This window comes from Perognathus longimembris, chromosome 4 (assembly GCF_023159225.1).
Source record: "Perognathus longimembris pacificus isolate PPM17 chromosome 4, ASM2315922v1, whole genome shotgun sequence".
In the NCBI taxonomy this organism is placed as follows: domain Eukaryota; kingdom Metazoa; phylum Chordata; class Mammalia; order Rodentia; family Heteromyidae; genus Perognathus; species Perognathus longimembris.
This window is the reverse complement of record NC_063164.1, coordinates 22,527,524-22,547,592: the sequence shown is the minus strand read 5'-3', so window position 1 is coordinate 22,547,592 and position 20,069 is coordinate 22,527,524. Positions and strand designations below refer to the sequence as shown.

The 20,069-nt window shown below is 35.0% G+C and overlaps 1 protein-coding gene across 5 annotated transcripts in view; it reads left to right on the top strand.

Annotated features, from left to right (window-relative positions):
- Map2 (microtubule associated protein 2) overlaps nt 1-20,069 on the top strand; it is a 257,458-nt gene that overhangs the window by 225,957 nt on the left and 11,432 nt on the right. For 3 of the 5 annotated variants that reach the window (XM_048344851.1, XM_048344849.1, XM_048344852.1), the window contains 3 exons: nt 742-803; nt 6,800-6,947; nt 10,568-10,899. In XM_048344851.1, the coding sequence (XP_048200808.1) occupies nt 742-803; nt 6,800-6,947; nt 10,568-10,899 (542 nt within the window). Of the gene's footprint in view, nt 1-741; nt 804-5,772; nt 5,944-6,799; nt 6,948-10,567; nt 10,900-20,069 lie in introns of all 5 variants that reach the window. The other 2 variants (XM_048344848.1, XM_048344847.1) reach the window with 1 other exon arrangement.

Here is a 20,069-nt window from a genome sequence, read left to right as displayed (position 1 = left end):
GAGAAACAGTAAGAAGCACAGAGACAGAGAAACAGTTTGGCTGATCATGACAGTTTGGGACTTAAAATACGAATATATCTATAGGATTGCCAGTGACTTTCTTGAGCAAGGTTTAGAAATCCTCTTGTTATACCATGCCCATCCTAGAAGGGAGTCTGCTCCTGCTTGTTTAAATTCTACAGCATCAACATTCTGTGACTTCTATTCTAAAGACTCTACCTACAGGTAGTAGAGAAGCAAATGTATGGTGTTAACCCATAGGAAACAATTCTGGGGTGAAGCTACATGCTTTGGTAGACCCTAGGATCTACTAGCTGGCACACAATAGAGTTGGAGCCTTTGTTGTTATTATTATGGTTTCTTCCGTTACTGAATTTGGGCCTCAAAAGCAGACAAATTGGGGCTGGGAATATGGCCTAGTGGCAAGAGTGCTTGCCTTGTATACATGAAGCCTTGGGTTTGAATCCCCAGCACTACATATATAGAAAATGGCTAGAAGTGGCTCTGTGGCTCAAGTGGCAGAGTGCTAGCCTTGAGCAAAAAGAAGCCAGAGACAGTACTCAGGCCCTGAGTCCAAGCCCAGGACTGGGGGAAAAAAAAAAAAAAGAAGCCAAATTTTGCTTTTCACTAGTCTATTGCAGTAGTCATATCCTGAAACAAAAGGAATTAACATGCATTTGTGTGGTTTATAACCACTCACTGACTAAGTTTGGGGCCTTTTGTGTATTTTCTTTTCAACAGCAGCAGGTGGTGAACCAACTCAGACTCCCAGTGCATTTAAACACGCAAAGGACAAAGTCTCTGTGAGTAATTGAGTTTTTCCTTGCTCTTCACGTAAGTTCCTTTCCATACGAGTTGCAATGTTGCATTAACTTGAGATGTTGTTTAGACATTAAGTACTGCTGAGTGTCATTTTGTTTGTTTGTTTGTTTTTTGCCCATCCTGGGGCTTGAACTCAGGGCCTGAGCACTGTCCCTAGCTTCTTTTTGCTCAAGGCTAGCACTCAACCTCTTGAGCCACAGCACCACTTCCGGCTTTTTCTGTTTATGTGGTGCTGAGGAATCAAACCCAGGGCTTCATGCATGCTAGACAAGAAGCACTCTACCGCGAAGCCTCATTCCCAGCCCTGAGTGATATTTTGAACTGTTCCCTCACCCAGGCAGGACTAACATCTGGAATGATGTGTGATAGCTGGTGAGAACTCAACTAGGATGCCTCCTCATTTAGTAAGATAGAAACAGACAAAGCAGTTCACTTCTTTTACTTTTCATTAAATCAAATTTAGCTATTCTAATCTATGCACATGTATTTTATAACATATTTTTATTGTTTTTTTTATTAAAATAAGACTAAATAATGCAAATGAGCAAAAAGAAGCAATCTGTTATAATTCCTTTATCAAGGGAAAAGTACTGTTTTAATGGGAAATCTTTTTCCCTCCACACACATTTAGAGGTTTAATAATAGGTATGGAAATGTTCTGCCTTGATTTCTTACACAGAAAATATTCATCAATGCATTCTTATAGTCATTTAAATGATAACATATAACACATTCTACATATTCCCAATGATATAACTAATGAATTTTCTGTTGTTTGACATTCCAAATATTTTTGTTGCTGTTTTTACAATATTGCCATTGGAAAAAAATTTTTGCTGCGTTCACAAGCATTTTCTTAAGGTTGTTTCCTATTAGGGTTTTAAAAAGATTGTACATATTTTGAAGTTTCTCCTACATACTGCCGAAGCTACATTGCTTTTTATTTACCAAGTTATGATGATAAATGTTATCACTTTAATGAGTTTTTATTAATGATAATATCTTTCTTATAGGTTTATAATTTCTTCTACTTTTTCTTTTTTAATTTTGGTGTTTATATTATTCACATTATTTATTCATATTATTCACATTGTTTATTCATAGTAGTTTTTTGTTTATTCATAGTAGTTATTCATTTTTGTTTATATCCTTTATGGCACTAGAGTTTGAACTCAGGGCCTGTACTTGCTAAGAAATAATTTTACCACTTAAGTCATGCTACCACACTATGAAATATATATTTTTGATTGGAATGAAAAAAATTTAAAGACAACTAATAAAAACCTAAAATTACAACAAATAATTGGGGTGATTCTAGTTAGTAACGCATCATATTTTGTGTGTCCATAGTTGTGAATTTTTTAAGCCATAGTTCTTTGTTTATATTTCTACAAACTGGTATTTTATAGTTCTACTTTTATTTCTTGTGAAAAATTAAAATAGTATCATTTGAAATAATATCCAAACTAATGTCCAAAACTGAGGCCTTTTATTTTGATTTTTGATTTTTATATGAATGTTTGCATAGATATTCCTGAACATGAAGTAAAAAATCTGTTATGGCTTTGGTAAATATTAGGCTTTCTTTAGACCAAAATATGCTTTCAAGATTTGTGTCTTTTTGTAGTCTTCTTTCTCATGGAGAACTAGTAAGCTATCATGCCTAAATCTTGAATGTTTATTTCACATATGATCTTTTACTCCCTATGTTTTAATTTTATAAAATAAGGATAATAATAAAAATTCCTATATCATGATTTAGTTGTGAAAGTGAAATTTTATAGAGCAATATATTGTTAAATGCCTGGTAAGTAGTAATTTATTCAATAACAATTGTCAGTTATTATTTTGTTATTACTTGAAATGTAGATATTTTCAGAAGCAGATATGGAAAATGAGTCCTCCCTTTAGGAAAGTTATTCTGCTTTAAGAAAATATATTTAAATGAATATTATATAGAAAACCTTCAGGAAATTTCCAGGTTTCATAGTCTTCAATTAACTCAGTAAGATCAGCATCGAATGCTGTACTTGCAACACAAAGTATATATTATCTGCCATAAAAGTAACCTTTTCTTGTAAATGCCCATCTCATCTTCCTGAAGAACTTTGTCCAGTGTATTTATTTATTTTCTTATATCCCATCCTCTTGTCCTTTCAGATACATTTTCTACTTCTCTTAAAATTCCTAAAGGCTCAAGATCAGTTATGCTTGGTTTGTCTCTGAGAGTCAGCACAGTTCTCTAATACTTTTTTATTTCTCTTTTGTTTTTCTCCTTGTCCAGTGAAAGAACTAAAAGCATTCTAACACACGTTCTCTATCACTGAGCTCATTTGCTCATTATTATGAACCTGACTACCTATAATCCTTCATTTCACTTAGGTTTCTTATGGAAGTGGTGGTTTGCCTTGCTTTGGTAGTTGTCTATCTTTTTTTTTTTTGGTCAGACCTGGGACCTGGGCTCAGGGCCTGAGCACTGTCCCTGGTTTCTTTTTGCTCAAGGCTAACACTCTGCCACTTGAGCCACAGTGCCCCTTCTGGCCATTTTCTGTATATGTGGTGCTGGGGAATTGAACCCAGGGCCTCATGTATACGAGGCAAGCACTCTTGCCACTAGGCCATATCCCCAGCCCGGTAGTTGTCTTTCTTGATCAAAGGCAATCCAATTAATTCATTTCCCAGATCACATTTTTCAAATTCACTCTTTTGTGAGTAGGATCAATCAAAAAAGAATGACTTATGCTGACCCAATTACACTTCCCACTCAAGGTACTGGATCTGAAAAGGAAAAAGGAGTTGTGCAATCTGTGCATGCTTATGTCTCTGTTGAAGTAGCGGCTGTGGAGGTTAAAATTTGAGATGAAAATCTCAGTTTCGTCTGCTATTTGTGTAACAGCTAACTCCAATTAATTATTTGAAGATAATAATCTCATTGGATTTGTCATTCTTATCTGTATTTTTAACCGACTCCCCCAGGAGACATGTGGCATGCCAGCCTGGCTTTCTCCAAAAGCCTTCAGTGTAACCCAGTTACATTTTCAAACATCTCTCCAGGGTTATACACACCTGTAAATTAAGACTTGTAATTTTTATTTATTTTTTTTTTTTTTGCCAGTCCTGGGCCTTGGACTCAGGGCCCGAGCACTGTCCCTGGCTTCTTTTTGCTCAAGGCTAGCACTCTGCCACTTGAGCCACAGCGCCACTTCTGGTCATTTTCTATATATGTGGTGCTGGGGAATCAAACCCAGGGCTTCATGTATATGAGGCAAGCACTCTTGCCACTAGGCCATATTCCCAGCAAGACTTGCAATTTTTATAGGTAAGCTCTTTAGTACTGACTTTCCTTTGAGGATTTATAACCCATCGTACAGACTGTCATTTGTACATAAAAATCTTATTAGTTCTGTATGTTAACTTGGTCCCCAGTTTAGGTTTTGTTCATAAAATGAACTCATTTGTCTTCAGTTTTTCTACATGAACATAGATTGTCTAGAAAATAACTTACCTAACTTTATAAAACAAAATTTTCCACTACTAGGCTTCAAGCATAGCTTGTTATAGCATTCTTAAAACATCAGCAACATTTGGTTAGGTGAATTGAGGTTATATTTATTTGAGGAACAATTCCAGAAAATTGTCATGATATTTTCCATATGTGCTACTATTGTAGGAACTATTAATTGGAGACCTGTAAAGAATATTTATCTGTATTCTCATTAAACAAACTCTATATAAAATCATAAAGTAATCCAAAATATAACCACTTAGTGCCATCCTTAAACCAGCAAAAAGATTTGATCACTTTCATTGTAATTGTCTTTCTAACCTTAAGTCTTTTTAAAATGTTGTTATTTGCAATACATGCTTGAAGAATGGAGTTCATTATTTGGAAGAATCTTACTGCATCTGTGGTAATGATATGATTTCACTTACATAAATGCTAGCAAAGAGTTCATAACTTCCAGAGTTATGCCAAAAATTATTAGACTAAGAACCTCTTAGGTAACGTATTTCTCCCATCTTCACAAAGAATAACTATCACATTCATTATTAAAATAGTTTTCTAAAAATAATATGTATTACTAATATACATGTACCTTGCATGATATAATTTGTATATATGTACAGTGGGAATTATTTCCAAAAATCATTCATAACTTGCTCTTCAGTATAATCTAAGTCTATTTCAGAGACAAGGACATCTTGAAACTGTGTTCTTTCCTGAACAGTTTGTTTCAGAAGAGAGGGAGTTAACACAGCCTCAGATTGCTTCACAAGCCTCTACAACCAGAGTAACCTACACCAAAGAAGTGTGCCCATAGTTTTGGGGTGTTTTTTTTTCGGTTTTTGTGGGTTTTTTTGTGCTTCTGAACCAGCTCTAGCTTTGGTCTATCATGGTAGAAGAGTTCCGCCCCAGCCTTTTTCTCCCTACAAAAGATCCCTCTGGCTAGTCTTTCACTTTCAATTATTTTCTTGTTTCTCTGGGTAGACACAGTTTTACATTTTATTGATCCATACACAATGTTTTGTCCTCAGAATCTCATAAAGCTAATTCCCTTATGTCAAAGCAATATTTTCTTTCTTCTTCCTTCTACCCATCCATCTTTCCACCATTTAATTTGACAGTCATTCCTGGTGTCTCTTCTGTATGTAAAGTATAAGTAATCACAATATTTAGAAAAATAACATGGATACCTATTCTAGATCTTGTGGGTCTATTGTCATGGCTTATGTTTATGTTTATCTACATTTTATGTAAGTATTGATAAGCTATTTCTATCTAAAAAGAGGTATCCAATAAAAATCTTTATTTCCACATATTTCATCTATCATTGATTGTCATTCATTATAATGCATTAATTTCTTTTATGTTGATTTCTTTTTCAAAAAATTATTTTACTTCAAAGTTCGGTTTATTTTGTACTTTTGTTTGTTTTCTTTCATGGCTAGATTTCTACCTTGTCAAAGATTCCTGCTTTACAGGGTAGCACAAAGTCCCCAAGATACAGCTCAGCCTACCCTAGCACGACTAAAAACGCTACATGTTCTGACAGTTTTTTAATACAGCCCACCTCAGCGGGCACCACAGCTGGTTTGCCAAACTCAGTATCAGGGAATAAGGTAAGGCAGCAGGTCAATTAACATGCAGAAAAGAATATAACTTGGGAGAAGGTGTTAACACAATCAGCAAATGCGTGAAAGACAAGATGTGAAATTCTAAAGTACTTTAAAGGTTTTAATAAACAGCTTCCTAGTAAAAGACTATAAAATATCTTTTTCTAGATATAATTTCCATTGTTATTAGTTGTTTGATTGTTACAAAATACCAAATACAAACTAACAAACTAAAGTAGATTCTATTGTCCATAATATTACATATAAAAAAGTAGTATATATCTAATAACAACTGCATTACATGTGAGACAATTTAAATTCACCTCACACTTATTAGCTCCATGATTTTTAAAAAATTACACTAACTCATTAGATCTCAACTTTAAAGCATTCTCAAGCCTTTGTGATAAGAATGAAATCATAAACAAATGTGATATATTTAGAGTTCTTGTCACACAAGTACACAATACATGGTCATGATTATTGTGAATAATACACATACAGTGCCCTATAGCTAGTCCCTTCTGATTAATAAATTACCAGGCTAATGAAGATTTTTCAGTAAAATTAACCATTTGCGTGAATTTGTTTTATTCATAATAACCTTTAGGATCTAAGTTTTAGAACTAGTTTTTAGAACTCACTGCAAGATAATATTCTATCTTTATAAAACATCTGGGAAAATATCAATTCTGTGTTACAGAGTAGCAATACTTGCTAGTACATGGCATTTTGTGATGCAAATTAAAAGAAATATTTGTATTAGTGCAGGAGGAAAAATAAACCAAAGGATAATAATCCCCTTGTATAATTAAAACAGTGATGTACAAGAACTGCTTATCTTTTTGTTCTCCTTCATCAGGATGGTGTCAGCAAGAGTCCAGAAAAACGCTCTTCTCTCCCACGGCCTTCCTCCATCCTCCCTCCTCGCCGGGGAGTGTCAGGAGACAGAGAGGAGTACTCCTTCTCTCTCAACAGCTCCATCTCCTCTTCAGCTCGGCGGACCACCAGTAGGTTTATTTCAGTTTGGTTTCCATTTTAGTCATTTTTTAAAATCTTAAGTGGGTGAGAGCTTGTTACAGATTTTACAGTGTTCCAATAAAATAGGCCCTAAGAACAGATGACCTTTATCTTAAGAACCAGAAAATCCAGACAACAGCCCTTTGAACCAAAACAATTGATGGAGCAAATGGGAACAAATTGCTTTATTATCTACTAAGCAAGGTTAAGATACAGTCATTTTTGTAAGAATGTCTTTTTTTTTTCCCCTCTCTTCTTTGAAATTTAGGTCAAGAAAGAGAATTCTAAAGAAATAATTAGTAGAGAAAACAACAAACAGGATTGTGCACATTTATACAAATACTAAATTTGTGCCTTTGTTAGTTATTCTTTTACTCAGTTGAATTAACAGTGATGATGGTTAGTTGTTGATAAAAATCAATTAAAGTTATTAAAATTTTCCACTACTAGGCTTCAACTATAGCTTCTTTTAGTATTCTTAAAATATGATCAAGATATGGTTAGGTGAACCAAGGTTATATTTGTTACTGGAGCAATTCCTGCAAATTGCCATGATATTTCCCATATGTGTATATTGCAGGACCTATGGATTAAGGTAGAACTTGGTTAATGCTGTACAGCTAGTAAGTGGTTGAATTTGGTTTTCAGCCCACTGACAACTTCACAACCCACCCTCCACATTTCCTTAGAGAAAATAGTATTGCTGATATGCTCTGTAAAAGCCACTTGTAGAATTATAGCTCTGTGATTTAGAGACAATCATAGATGGTGGAAATTGCAACCACTCTTGTGATAGTCGGTTCTACAATTTAATTTTTCAAACATTTAATAGTAATTGTTCTAATTCAAATCAATTGTCTTCAACTTCAAATAGGATTTTTTTTTCCTGGCACTTAAATAAGGTTTTTGCCATATATATTACTGGTCCTGGGGCTTGTATTCAAAGCTTAGACACTGTCCCTGAGCTCTATACTCAAGTCTCATGCTGTAAGACTGAGCTACAGCTCCACTTTTGGCTTTTTCTGCGCAGTTTATTAAAGATAAGAGTCTCATGGACTTTCTTGACCATGTTGGCTTCAAACCTCGATCCTCATATCTCAGCCTCCTGCGTAACTAGGATTACAGGCATGAGCCATTGGCACTGAACCCTGCAAAACCATTTTTAATTATATTAGAATAATTGTATTCAACCCCACTTAATTTCACAAAAAAGCCATCTTTTGAAGTGTGTGCTGAGAATATTTTGATTCTACTAAATTCTTTTCACCATGGCTATAATATTCAACTGAACTAATAGAGGAAATACTTAAGAGTTAGCAGTCTCAGGAAGAAGAGACTTTAATTCCAAATACTAAGGATTGGAATTGAGTATCAACTGTAACCCCAATGATGTTGAGACAAGACAAAGACTCCAAATTATCTCAAAGGAACATTTAAAATCATGCTTCTGTGTATTGCTATGAAAACAAAATGGTACTTTCAACATAAATGCAGTTCTTCAAGCTAATGTGTTCTACCTTTTAAAGTGTATCTGTAAGTAACTTGGCTTTTAATTTGTTCTGAGCCAATGATATTTTTTTTTTACTTCTTAGCTTCTTTAGCTTACTAATGTTCACAGGCACATTGCATGTATCATTTGGTTTTGAAAAAACAAGCATAAGTGGTTGACATCTAAGAACTTTGGGACATAGGGCCTATTTTAGCATTATGTAACTCCCACTTTCCTATCATTTTCTTAACTTCTGAACTGTTCTGGCATTTTATGCAACTTTTAAAAAGATTAGAAGGCAACACAGCTGTTCAGAAAGGTCCTTTCGTTGCCATCCAGAAGTTGACAAGATAAATAAGAAAATAATTTTCTAGGTCTGGGTTAACCATATATTAAAAACTGTCTTTGAAATGTCATTTTCATGGAAAGTGAGAAAAAAGCATAGAACGCACACAAATTTTCACTGTGGTTGTCTTGTATCCTATTTCATATTTTTCAGCTAAAAATTGTGTGTATCCTAAATTAAAAGACTAAAAGGACACAAAACATCTTTGCTTAATACATGAAAAATGTTCACTCAGAGGAAGTAAAAATCGTGTTTCTTTGGACAATAGAACCTGGACCAATGGGTAGATTTGTGCTCTCTGCAAATCACAATGATCTAAAAGCTCTCTTAAGTTTATTTCTTAAAATACCCAGCAAAGACTAAAGGAACTAAATGTTCAGAGAACTTTCTACAGCTACAACCAATGATTGGTTGCACCCAATGACCTTTCAGATCTCTTTCACTTTGGTGATTTTAACATCAATTTATGTCTTTGTCTTGCACAAAATTTTACAAAATCCATTAGTTTTATTTGTGTAAATGTTCAGCAGTAAAAAACAAGAATCATTCCATAATACATGTCATAAATGAAGTGTGAGTTCTTTTAAAAATGTGAATTCTCACAAGCTAATAATTATATCTGCTTTAGAATTTAGTACTACCTGAATAAATGAGTCCTGCTATTCTTACTTCTATATTAAGAATAATCAGATCTGCCCTACCTACTATAAACTTTTTAAAAATTTCAACTTGTTTAGTGTTCCCGAAACAGCTTTAAAAATCTACATGTTGTACTTTATATCGCTCTTATTTCACAGACAAACATGTGAAGTAGCACTGAAAACCTTCAAATAATGTTTTGAAGAAAATCTTAGTGTAGGAAAATGGAGGCTGAGCCAGAGTTGAAGAAAGATATATTATTCCAAAATACCATATAGTTACTAGCTTGAGACTTTTATTTGACTCTAAGCTGTCCAAGTAATGTTAAAAGTAAGACAGAATACACAGTTATCCAAAAGGATGGCTGTAATCGCCTTCTTGAAACAACGTATGTTTTTAGTAAGAAATCAAACTTTTTCAATTAGCAGCCCTAAGCTAAGTTTCTTTACAAAGGGAATAAATGATACAGTAAAACAATGTCTGACAGCTTTTAATTAATGCATATGTAGATCACAGAGCTACTCATGTAAGCCAGAGGAGTACAAGATCAATCGGAACCTTTCTGCCTATGATAAAATCATGTGATCTGAATATACAGTCATGGGTTGCGTGTACACCTGCATCTTTATCTCAGAATGAATGTACTTATGGAGAGGAATGAGTGATCACATGTCATTCAGGAATCTTCTATGAACATACTACATTAAGCATACCCTCTGTTTCCAGGTAAAGGCAATCTGTGTAACTTAGCTATCATTCAGATAGAAATTGAGTTGTGAGATATTCATGATGAGAGCAAATCGAGAAAAACAAAGTCAAGTCTTATCTTTGTTAATAAAATCATGTATTTGGGGCTGGGACATAGCTCAGTGGCAAAGCACTTGTCTAGCAAGTGTAATGTCCTGGGTTCGATCCGCAGTACCAAAAAAACAAAACCAATAAAATCATCTGTTTAAAAGAAAGTTAGCAGCTTCTAAACCTAAAGATAGGAGGCTCTTACCTTTTTTTTTTTTTTTAACAATGTTGTTATGATTTGTCCTTATTTACTAATACCTTAGGAACTAAATAGATGGCGAGTTCTGGGGAACTTTTCAATACTGTGGTTTGCTTTTTGTCCCACTTTCTTGTTAACATAGGGTCAGAGCCAATTCGCAGAGCAGGAAAAAGTGGCACCTCAACCCCCACCACCCCTGGATCCACTGCCATCACTCCTGGCACCCCACCAAGTTATTCTTCACGTACTCCAGGCACTCCTGGAACCCCCAGCTACCCCAGGACACCTGGAACTCCCAAGTCGGCCATCTTGGTGCCAGGTGAGAAGAAAGTGGCCATCATTCGCACGCCTCCAAAGTCTCCTGCTACGCCCAAGCAGCTTCGGCTCATTAATCAACCACTGCCAGACTTGAAGAATGTCAAATCCAAAATCGGATCGACAGACAACATCAAATACCAGCCTAAAGGGGGACAGGTAAGAATCCTCCGGTCATCCTGCGACAGACATAAAACCTCATTCGTTATTATATTGTCTTTCATCAGTTATAAGCCAATAGTTCTTAAATAACACAAGGGAGGTGGACGTGTTCCGGAGTTACTGGTTATGATTTAGTGTGGAGTCTTGGTAATCTGAGGAAGTTATCTTATAAAATATATGTGGTTTTTTTCCTTCTGGTTATTATTAGATAACCTTTGGTTAAATCACACAGAGAATCTTTTAGTTGATTTCTGAATGGAATCTTTCTGGCTTTGTATACTTTAACTTAACAGATATGGATTTTCTTTTCCTTTTTAGATCCAGACCATGAGCTCCTGTCACTATCTTTTATAATTCCAATTTTATCTTCTTCCTGTTTCCTAAGGATTTCCTATAATATCTTCTGTGATTTTCATATTTACTCCCAAACGAGAGCAAGATTCACCACATTATTTATCTGACTACCTTTGCCTGAATATTGCAAAGCATGAGTGTTTATGTTGGTAATAAACAAGTAGCTCAAAATAATTCTTCTTAATGAAGGTAGAGCTTTGGAATTTCTGTTTAACATTAGATGTACTGCAGAGTTATTAGCAAAATGTACTTCAAACTATAGCTCCTGAGCAAACCACTCAGATCTTTCCTAGGCAGGGGGCTATGAGTTCTGCCCTTACCTGAACCCTATTCTATACTATGTGTTATGAGTTCTGCCCTTACCTGAACCCTACTCTATACTATGTGTTTGGACAAAGCCTGGAACAAAAAAATACAAGTTCTTAATATTATCCTTTGATACTGATCTAGTTATGGCACTGATAAACTATTCTTCAAGAGAGATTAAAAACATAACAATACCCACTCTGGAAAGATATCAAAGGCAGTGATTACTTTTGTAAGTGAATGAATTTGTAATTCCCACTCTTTATTTCAGTATAGCCTTTTTTTCTCTTTTAACCAGAATTTTTTCTGTTACCCTTCTTCTTCCTCTTACACTTTCTGCCCCTGACTTTTGGTATCTCCTACTTTTATGTCAAGGAAAATCTATTTTCAGGAAGGTTTCAAAGAAAGATCTTACCATAATTTGAAGCATTCATACTAACCAAAATTCAACATGGTTCTTTTTTAACAACAAATCTCCTTACTCTCTCATTATCATCCAGTTCAAGAACATCTAAATAATTAAGAAGATCTGTTTCTGTTAGTATGGAAAGAAGGAAGAGATCAATATGCCCTTTCCATTACATTCTACATTAATGTTGTCATAGTAAGATACATTTTCATAAAGATAATATAAAAATGAGATATAAGAAATTTTTATGAAAAAATGTCTCACAAATTTAACCCTGTAGTTACAGGGAATTGATACTATGCTTATATTCATCAGTTTTGCACATTAAGAAAGGAAAATATTCTGGACCTTTTAGAAATATCCAAGTGCTATATTATTTTTATATTTAGACCATAAATAATTTGAATGATATCCATTTAATATTAAATGGAAAGTTTCTTGTAGCTTTTTATGAGAGAACTCATGAAATAAAATAACTACTTAATAAATAACTACTATTTAAAATCAGTCCTATTTATATAATTCTCATGTTTTAGTATTTCCTTAACTGAATATGGTTTGGGTTTTTTTTAATGTGCTAGTAAAGGTCAATATATCTTCTCAGAATTTCACAGAAATATAAGTAATTTCTAAGATATTGTTTTGAGACTAGAAAGAAAATGTATTGAAAGATGAAAGGCATTGATAAAGTTAACATCAAAATTTTACAATACTAGTTTCGTCTAAAGGAGCCCTTAAGGTCAAGAATGATTTTAGCCTAAGCTTTGCAGCAGTCTCTAAGATTAAATCTACCCCTCCCCTCAAATGTGAGTATATCTGTTTTCTTTTTACCAGTTCTAGTTGAATTTTTATGTCTAATTTTAATTGGTTTCACTATATTTGCCTATTCACGAAGCTGATGTCAGAGGCTTTCTCTTTTCATCTGTACTAAAACTGCCCTCAAGATCAGATTACTTAGGCAAAAATAAAGACACGACACAAAAATTACAGCAAACAACAAAAATAGCCTCAAAAATCAGTCATGTAAGGAGAATCTCTTCGTTCATCTGGTAAGCCTTAAGTTGCTGTTACCTTTGTGTCAAATAACTTGGAAAACATTTACAGCAGTGAAGTTATAAAATGACTTGTTGCAGAAACAATAAGTATTTTCTTTGTAAAATAAGAAACAGATGGAAGATATTTACCCTCTACTTTGCAATAGGTGTGCAAATGCATTTGAATTATAGGGGGAAATGAATTGGAAAATGAATACCTATTGCAACTGAACTGACTTTGTAGAAATAAATATATGTCTTCACACTGCTCCACATTTCCTTTCAGTGATCTTCCCAAATGTAGCGAGTAAGTAAGGGTTTTGTTTTTTTCCTGTACATATAAAACTTCTAGAGGACTGAATTAGCCTTTTATAGTCCCTACTTTTTAGAATGATTGAAAAAAATACATTAAAAACTCATCGAGGGCTGGGGATATGGCCTAGTGGCAAGAGTGCCTGCCTCGGATACACGAGGCCCTAGGTTCGATTCCCCAGCACCACATATACAGAAAAACAGCCAGAAGCGGCGCTGTGGCTCAAGTGGCAGAGTGCTAGCCTTGAGCGGGAAGAAGCCAGGGACAGTGCTCAGGCCCTGAGTCCAAGGCCCAGGACTGGCAAAAAAACAAAACAAAACAAACAAAAAAAAAAACTCATGGAGATTATCTGCATTAGAAGTTAAAGGTACATATATATGTTTTGTTTTTTTTTTTAATTTTTTATGTGTGCTGGTACTGGGGCTTGAAGTCAAGGCCTGGGCACTGTTCCTTAGCTTTTCACACTCAAGCCTGGCTCCCTAGTACTTGATCCACAGCTTCATTTCTGGCTTTTTGTGGTTAATTAAAGATAAAAGTCTCTCAGACTTTCCTATCTGGGCTGGCTTCAAATGTTGATCCTTAGTTCTCAGCCTCCTAAGTAGCATGAGCTACCATCGCCCAGTTAAAATATTTAAAATAGAACTGAGCATCTTTAAAAGACACTGTTCACTGTTGGCATGTTGCTGTCAATTGTGTATTGATTGTCCTAGGATAGACAATGAACTTTATTCAGAAGCTACATTGTCTAATGTGGGAACTCAATAACTTCTCAAGTGAGGAGACTTTATTATTTTCCCCTAGTTTGAACATTTATTGTCTTCTGGACATATAGGATTTGTATCTTCTAACCTTTATCTCTTTTGTTAATGTTCAGTTTTCTTTTTCTAGAGAAACTCAGCTCAGTGGTTCAGTTCACTGAGGCAAATAAATACTTAATGGAAAAGATAAGCTAGTTGAAGATACCATGAGCTTTACGGAAAGTATTAACATTAATCTTCTTAGCTAAAACATAAATTTCTTCTACTGAACTTATGTAATCATGACTCACTGTAGATAATAAAATACATTTATTTAATTCCTTATAAAAATCTATATTACTAAGTGTATTAAGTTGGAAGTATATACAGTGAGTTCTTCAATCTGCATTCAATATGAATTTTAAACTAAGGCTAGCTTGATAAGAACACAGTTTCTCTGAACATATAGCCTGAAAAAGTTTAGACAACTTGATAAATGTTTTCGTGTGTTGTGTTTTCTTTTGTTTTCTGTCCCTAGCCTTTTTCTGTTTATATATAGGGTTGGTTTGTTTGTTTTAAGCAGGACTTTAAATTATATAGAATACCTTTACATGTTTGATAGGCTTTTTGTTTTTTCTCCCTTACCTTTATGAAAAGCCTAAGTTCTGTGTCTCTGTAATAGGTAGGTCATTTAACATAAATGATGAGGCCATTTCATAATTCATTTTCATTGACTGCTCATTGGATGGGTTAGTTCATGAGACCCTGATCTCTACAAGGATGTGTATCTGACTGAAGGCCTTTTGAATTGTGTTCTCTTGCATCATTAATAGTCACAGCCAGCTATTCTCAAATCAGGCAGGCTAATGTTCATGGTATATGCAAATAAGATAAGCATATTTAAGGAAGGAGTGGTGTTCATCTTTAATATAAAAAAAAAAACTGGTGGAATTCCCCAGCCTGTTACATTCTCAGTATGATTCTGCCATCTTAAAAATGTATTTCAATAAACCTATTAGCCTGGAATGAATAAAGAATATTATTGCTTTCTGGAAATAAATTAATGTACTTGCTGTTAGGAAAATGGAGGAGAAACGAAGAGGTGGGGTTCAGTCTCAACAGGCAAGAACTATTTATTGAGGAGTAGTGGGGGATAGGAAACCTTCCCAAGGAATCAGAGGTTGTGCAAGGAGTTGGGCTTGGAGTTAGGCTTTTATGGAGTCTGAGCAAGGAGGCAGAAGTTATGGAAAAGGCTCTTAGGGTGGCGGAAGTGAGGACTTTTAGTCAGGTCCACAATGGGTGCCCTGCAGGTGTCAGGCAGGTCCATGCATACTGGGGTTTTGCCTGACTTTGAATGGACCTGGGGTCATAAGGTGAAGGGTTAATCCTTCGCTTTCTATGCCTTAATTCTGTATGGACCCAATGAATTAAATGATAGGGGAGCTATATATACTTTTTACCTCTTTCTTGTGAGGCATATTTATCTCTTGCTGACACAACTGCAACACTTGTTAACTGCAATTTTCTCCCCCTGATGAACTATCTATATTTTATCCAGAGGCTTTTAGGTTTGAAACTAAACATTCCACTGTATAGCTAATTATTTAATGCATATTTTTGTCTACCTAGAATATTATACACGACCTCCACAAAATGAGAAATGAGGTCATCATATTTTCAGAGTTCTATACTTAGTAGGTGCTCAATAAGCATACATTCAATGAAAGTTGGATGAGCATCATATACCCTTTATACAAATAGACTCTACTTCCATTAATAGTGCCAGTGATTATGAATACTTTATGCTCTTGTGATTATTACCTAAAGAAACTTTCCACGTTTAGATCACAATGATATTTGCTAAAAGAACGTATAGAGGCATGCTTATGAAATAGAACACAAAGAGAGAAAGACAGAATGAGGCCATTTTTTCATTTATGTATTTGATCATATTGATTTATTAAGACCACTGAATACTTCATGACAAGACAGGAAGGAAACAATGATGAATGGTCTCTAAAAATCTAGGCCAACAAGAGGTCATTTTTTTTTTGTTTTGCTTCTTCTGTTTTTTCCTGTTCTCCCAGCCCACACACAGTATTGCCTTTATTTTAATTTTAAGAATAATTGCTAAATTGGAGATTGTAATAAAATGCCCTACAAAGTTAAAAATACTGCCAGTCAGCCTAGCATTTTAAAAGCCTATTCAGTGAAATGTGTTACATTATATTGAAATGATTTATTTTAATTTTATTTATATAGTTTTCATGTCAAAGTCATCATTATCTCCATATGAGAGGTCCCACCATCAGGCACCCTGTCTTTATTGCAATAGAAAGTTTCGTAACCATAATTCAAATGTCTTTGGTAGGTTAATGAAACATTGGGGAGTTATGGTTTATAAATAGTTATTAAAAACCGTGAAAATCATTACTTTAAGTTTATCAAGTTGAGACCTGTGGAGCCTCTTTATGATTGCTACTCATTCATAACCCAAAGAAGAACAAGGAGACACAGCTTGGGTTTTCTTCGGGTAACTGAACAGATTAGTTAAAAGTTAGCTATTTTCAGGGCTGGGAATGTGGCTTAGTGGTAGAGTGCTTGCCTAGCATGCATGAAGCCCTGGGTTCGATTCCTCAGCACCACATAAACAGAAAAAGAAAGAAGTGCCACTGTGGCTCAAGTGGTAGAACGCTAGCCTTGAGCAAAAAGAAGCCAGGGACAGTGCTCAGGCCCTGAGTCCAAGCCCCAGGATTGGCAAAAAAAAAATAGTTAGCTGTTTTCTCTTTCACCAACATGGCTGCTATTCCTTAGAATTTTCTGAAAGCTTAAGTAAAAGCAAAGTATACCAAGAGAGTACAAAATGTGAATTTAGAAATCCTAAGTATCTGTTCATTTTCCTGAATTACAATGGCTGTTGCATTTATAATATTCTCTACTGCTCCCACTGGAAGATTACTTTAAAATATTTCACATTGGGTCTAGTGACAAATCTTATTAATACCTCTTCCACCCACATACTCTTTCCGGATTTTTCAGTGGCATGTATTAACTCCAAGGTTTTTCAGTGGAGCTGTAAAACACAGCTGGGGTGCTTGAAGAAATTGGTCGCTCTAACTTATCTACAGAATTATTCTTTGGGGGGAATAAGCTTACATATAAATTGAAATACATTTACAGTTTATAATTGATATAAGTAATTTTGAAGGGACTATTGCTCAGTAGAGACAGGATCTGAATGAAGTGTAGTGGTAGATACATTTTAACCAGAATGTAACTGCAGGGATATTTGAAGAACACCATACCTGTCAAAGGATATCACAGTCTTGAGGAGTATCTGAAATGGTTGTGTTTTTGGTTTAGTATATGATGTTTTGGAATGTCACAAGGAATAGGTAGTTTTAGTACTTTTGAATGACACAGAAGAGTTTTTGCAATTGAAGGCCTAGACTCTCCTGAGAAAGAAGAAACTTGGAAGGAGTTTACTCCTCCGCATGGCTGAGGGAAGGAAAGTCAGCAGAGTATCTATCCACTACCTTCTCACGCTCTAAGACAGCCTCATGCAGAAGCAGCAGCAAATTGTATTTTAACTGCGACTCCTCTGTAGAGGATGCTTTAGGGTCTAGAAAGAATGCACATTTTGGGGACTGGGAATATGGCCTAGTGGCAAGATTGCTTGCCTCATATACATGAAGCCCTGGGTTCTATTCCTCAGCACCACATGTATAGAAAAGGCCAGAAGTGGCACTGTGGCTCAAGTGGCAGAGTGCTAGCCTTGAGCAAAAAGAAGCCAGGGACAGTGCTTAGGCCCTACGTCCAAGGCCCAGGACTGGAAAAAAAAAAAAGAAAAAAAAGGAATCCACATTTTGGATACCCAGATACTGTCCACATATCTCAGCACCTTGAACTGACATGTGAGGTGAGCTTCTCAAGAAGATAGCAGCCTCAGAGAGTGTCAGTTTTTAAAAATGTCAAGTTCAAGTTGACATTGAGATGAATGCCTCTGGATTATTATTGCTTTACAAAAATTTGTGCTTTAGGCTTATTTTTTTTACATGTTTTGTATTTCTTATTAATGAGGAATAGTTGTTTTTACATAGCCTATAATTTTTTGTTGTACTATTTTTTCCTAGAGTGACTCAATTTTAGGGAGAAAAATGCTAGTTTCTTTTAAGGACCAATTAAATCTATGGAGAAAGTATAGTAATGATCCCGTCAACCAGATCCTGGCGATATAATCCCACAAGGCTCACACAAGAAATACCCAGAAAGTAACCACAATATTCTTCTCTATTGTGGTGGAAGAATACACCAGAATTTGTAAGAAATTGAAACTTGAATTTTTAAAATTATACTAACCTATCTTTATACGAATCTTCACTTATCTGACTCTGAGTAAACAAAAGTACTCTGTTTAAGAAAGCTTTGAATAAAGTCCACAAGACTAAAATCCTTTTCTTGCCCAAATTCCCTGAAGTTATTGTAGCCTTAAAGAGTTTTTGGTTAGACACAACTTGGAATATTAGCATTCTAAAGAGAAATAACTAAGAAAACATGGGAATGGAGTGGTAAATGTAAGCAAGACCCTTACATTATGGATTGTGATATATACAAAATTAAAAATATAAGAAAGGTAACCAAAGAGACGTGTCCAAAATCAGAGTTGCTTGAACTTCTGTTTGCCTTACTAACAAGTTTTGGTCCATTTAATAATCTCTACTGGACTTAGAGGAGTTTTGAATTAGGAACAGCTTACAAAGATGATTCAGTTGACTGAGAAAATGTTTTATCACTCCTGCTGTGAAGTATGCAAAAGAAAAAATTATAATTATTTTCTAAGGCATGCCACTCTATTACTAATATTGTTGGTATATTTTGAAAAATTGAATTTGAATTGAAAATTCAAATTTGAATTAAAAAAACTAAAGTATGCCTTAGAGATAAACCTGAATGATGAATGATGGATAGTCAAGTTTTTCCTTGTATACTATGAACATAAAAATTAGTTTATCAAATAGAAAATTTCAACCTTTTTTTTTCTCAGACTCTGTGACCTTAAAATGTTTTTTTCTTAACTCACCTTTTAGGAATAAAGAATTTTTCCTTGGACTGACAATTCTGTCTTAAGCAATTTAGAACTATTCAGAAAATCTAGTTAAAATGTAACCCTTTCATTTATTTTATTTTTATTTTTATTTTTTTGGCCAGTCCTGGGGCTTGGACTCAGGCGCCTGAGCACTGTGAGCACTGTCCCTGGCTTCTTTTTGCTCAAGGCTAGCACTCTACCACTTGAGCCACAGCGCCACCTCTGGCCTTTTCTATATATGTGGTGCTGAGGAATCGAACCCAGGGCTTCATTTATATGAGGCAAGCACTCTTGCCACTAGGCCATATTCGCAGCCCCTCAACCCTTTAGTTTTAAAGGGACAAATCTGGAATATGTCTGTGTCCTTCATAGGCTACCATCGAGTCTTCAATGTTATGTAATAATTTGGAGGACAGCTGGTATTGGTATAATTAACTCCTTTTAAGATGCTATTTGTAAGTGAAGCAGTTTGTAATTTCGTTAAGACACAAACTTGAGTCACCAGGACTGACTAGCAGGTATTTGGGAGTAAGTGGTGCAGCTTGAGTATAAACCTTCATATGTATCAGTATCCTCTGTCAAAGTGGTTTTGTTTCTCTCCACTCAGCCTCTAAGAAAATGCAGAATGAAGGTCTAGAGAACCACTGGTATTTGTTTTATCACATTTTGCCTCATTGCAGAAGTAAAGAAGACAACATGAAGCTATTACACTATGGAAGTGTGTTAGGATTATGCCACTAATGCACATCAGGGTTGAGAAAGTCAAATGTCAAAAAGGCCAGCTAATTGTTTCACTGGGAAGTGAACAACTCCTCAGAAAATTAAGGGCAAATCCACAGAAGTTAGCTTTTAAGTTTTAATATTTTTAAGATTCTAGATCATCTCTAAACAATGGTAGAAGCATAATCCTTTGGAGTTGAATCATTTG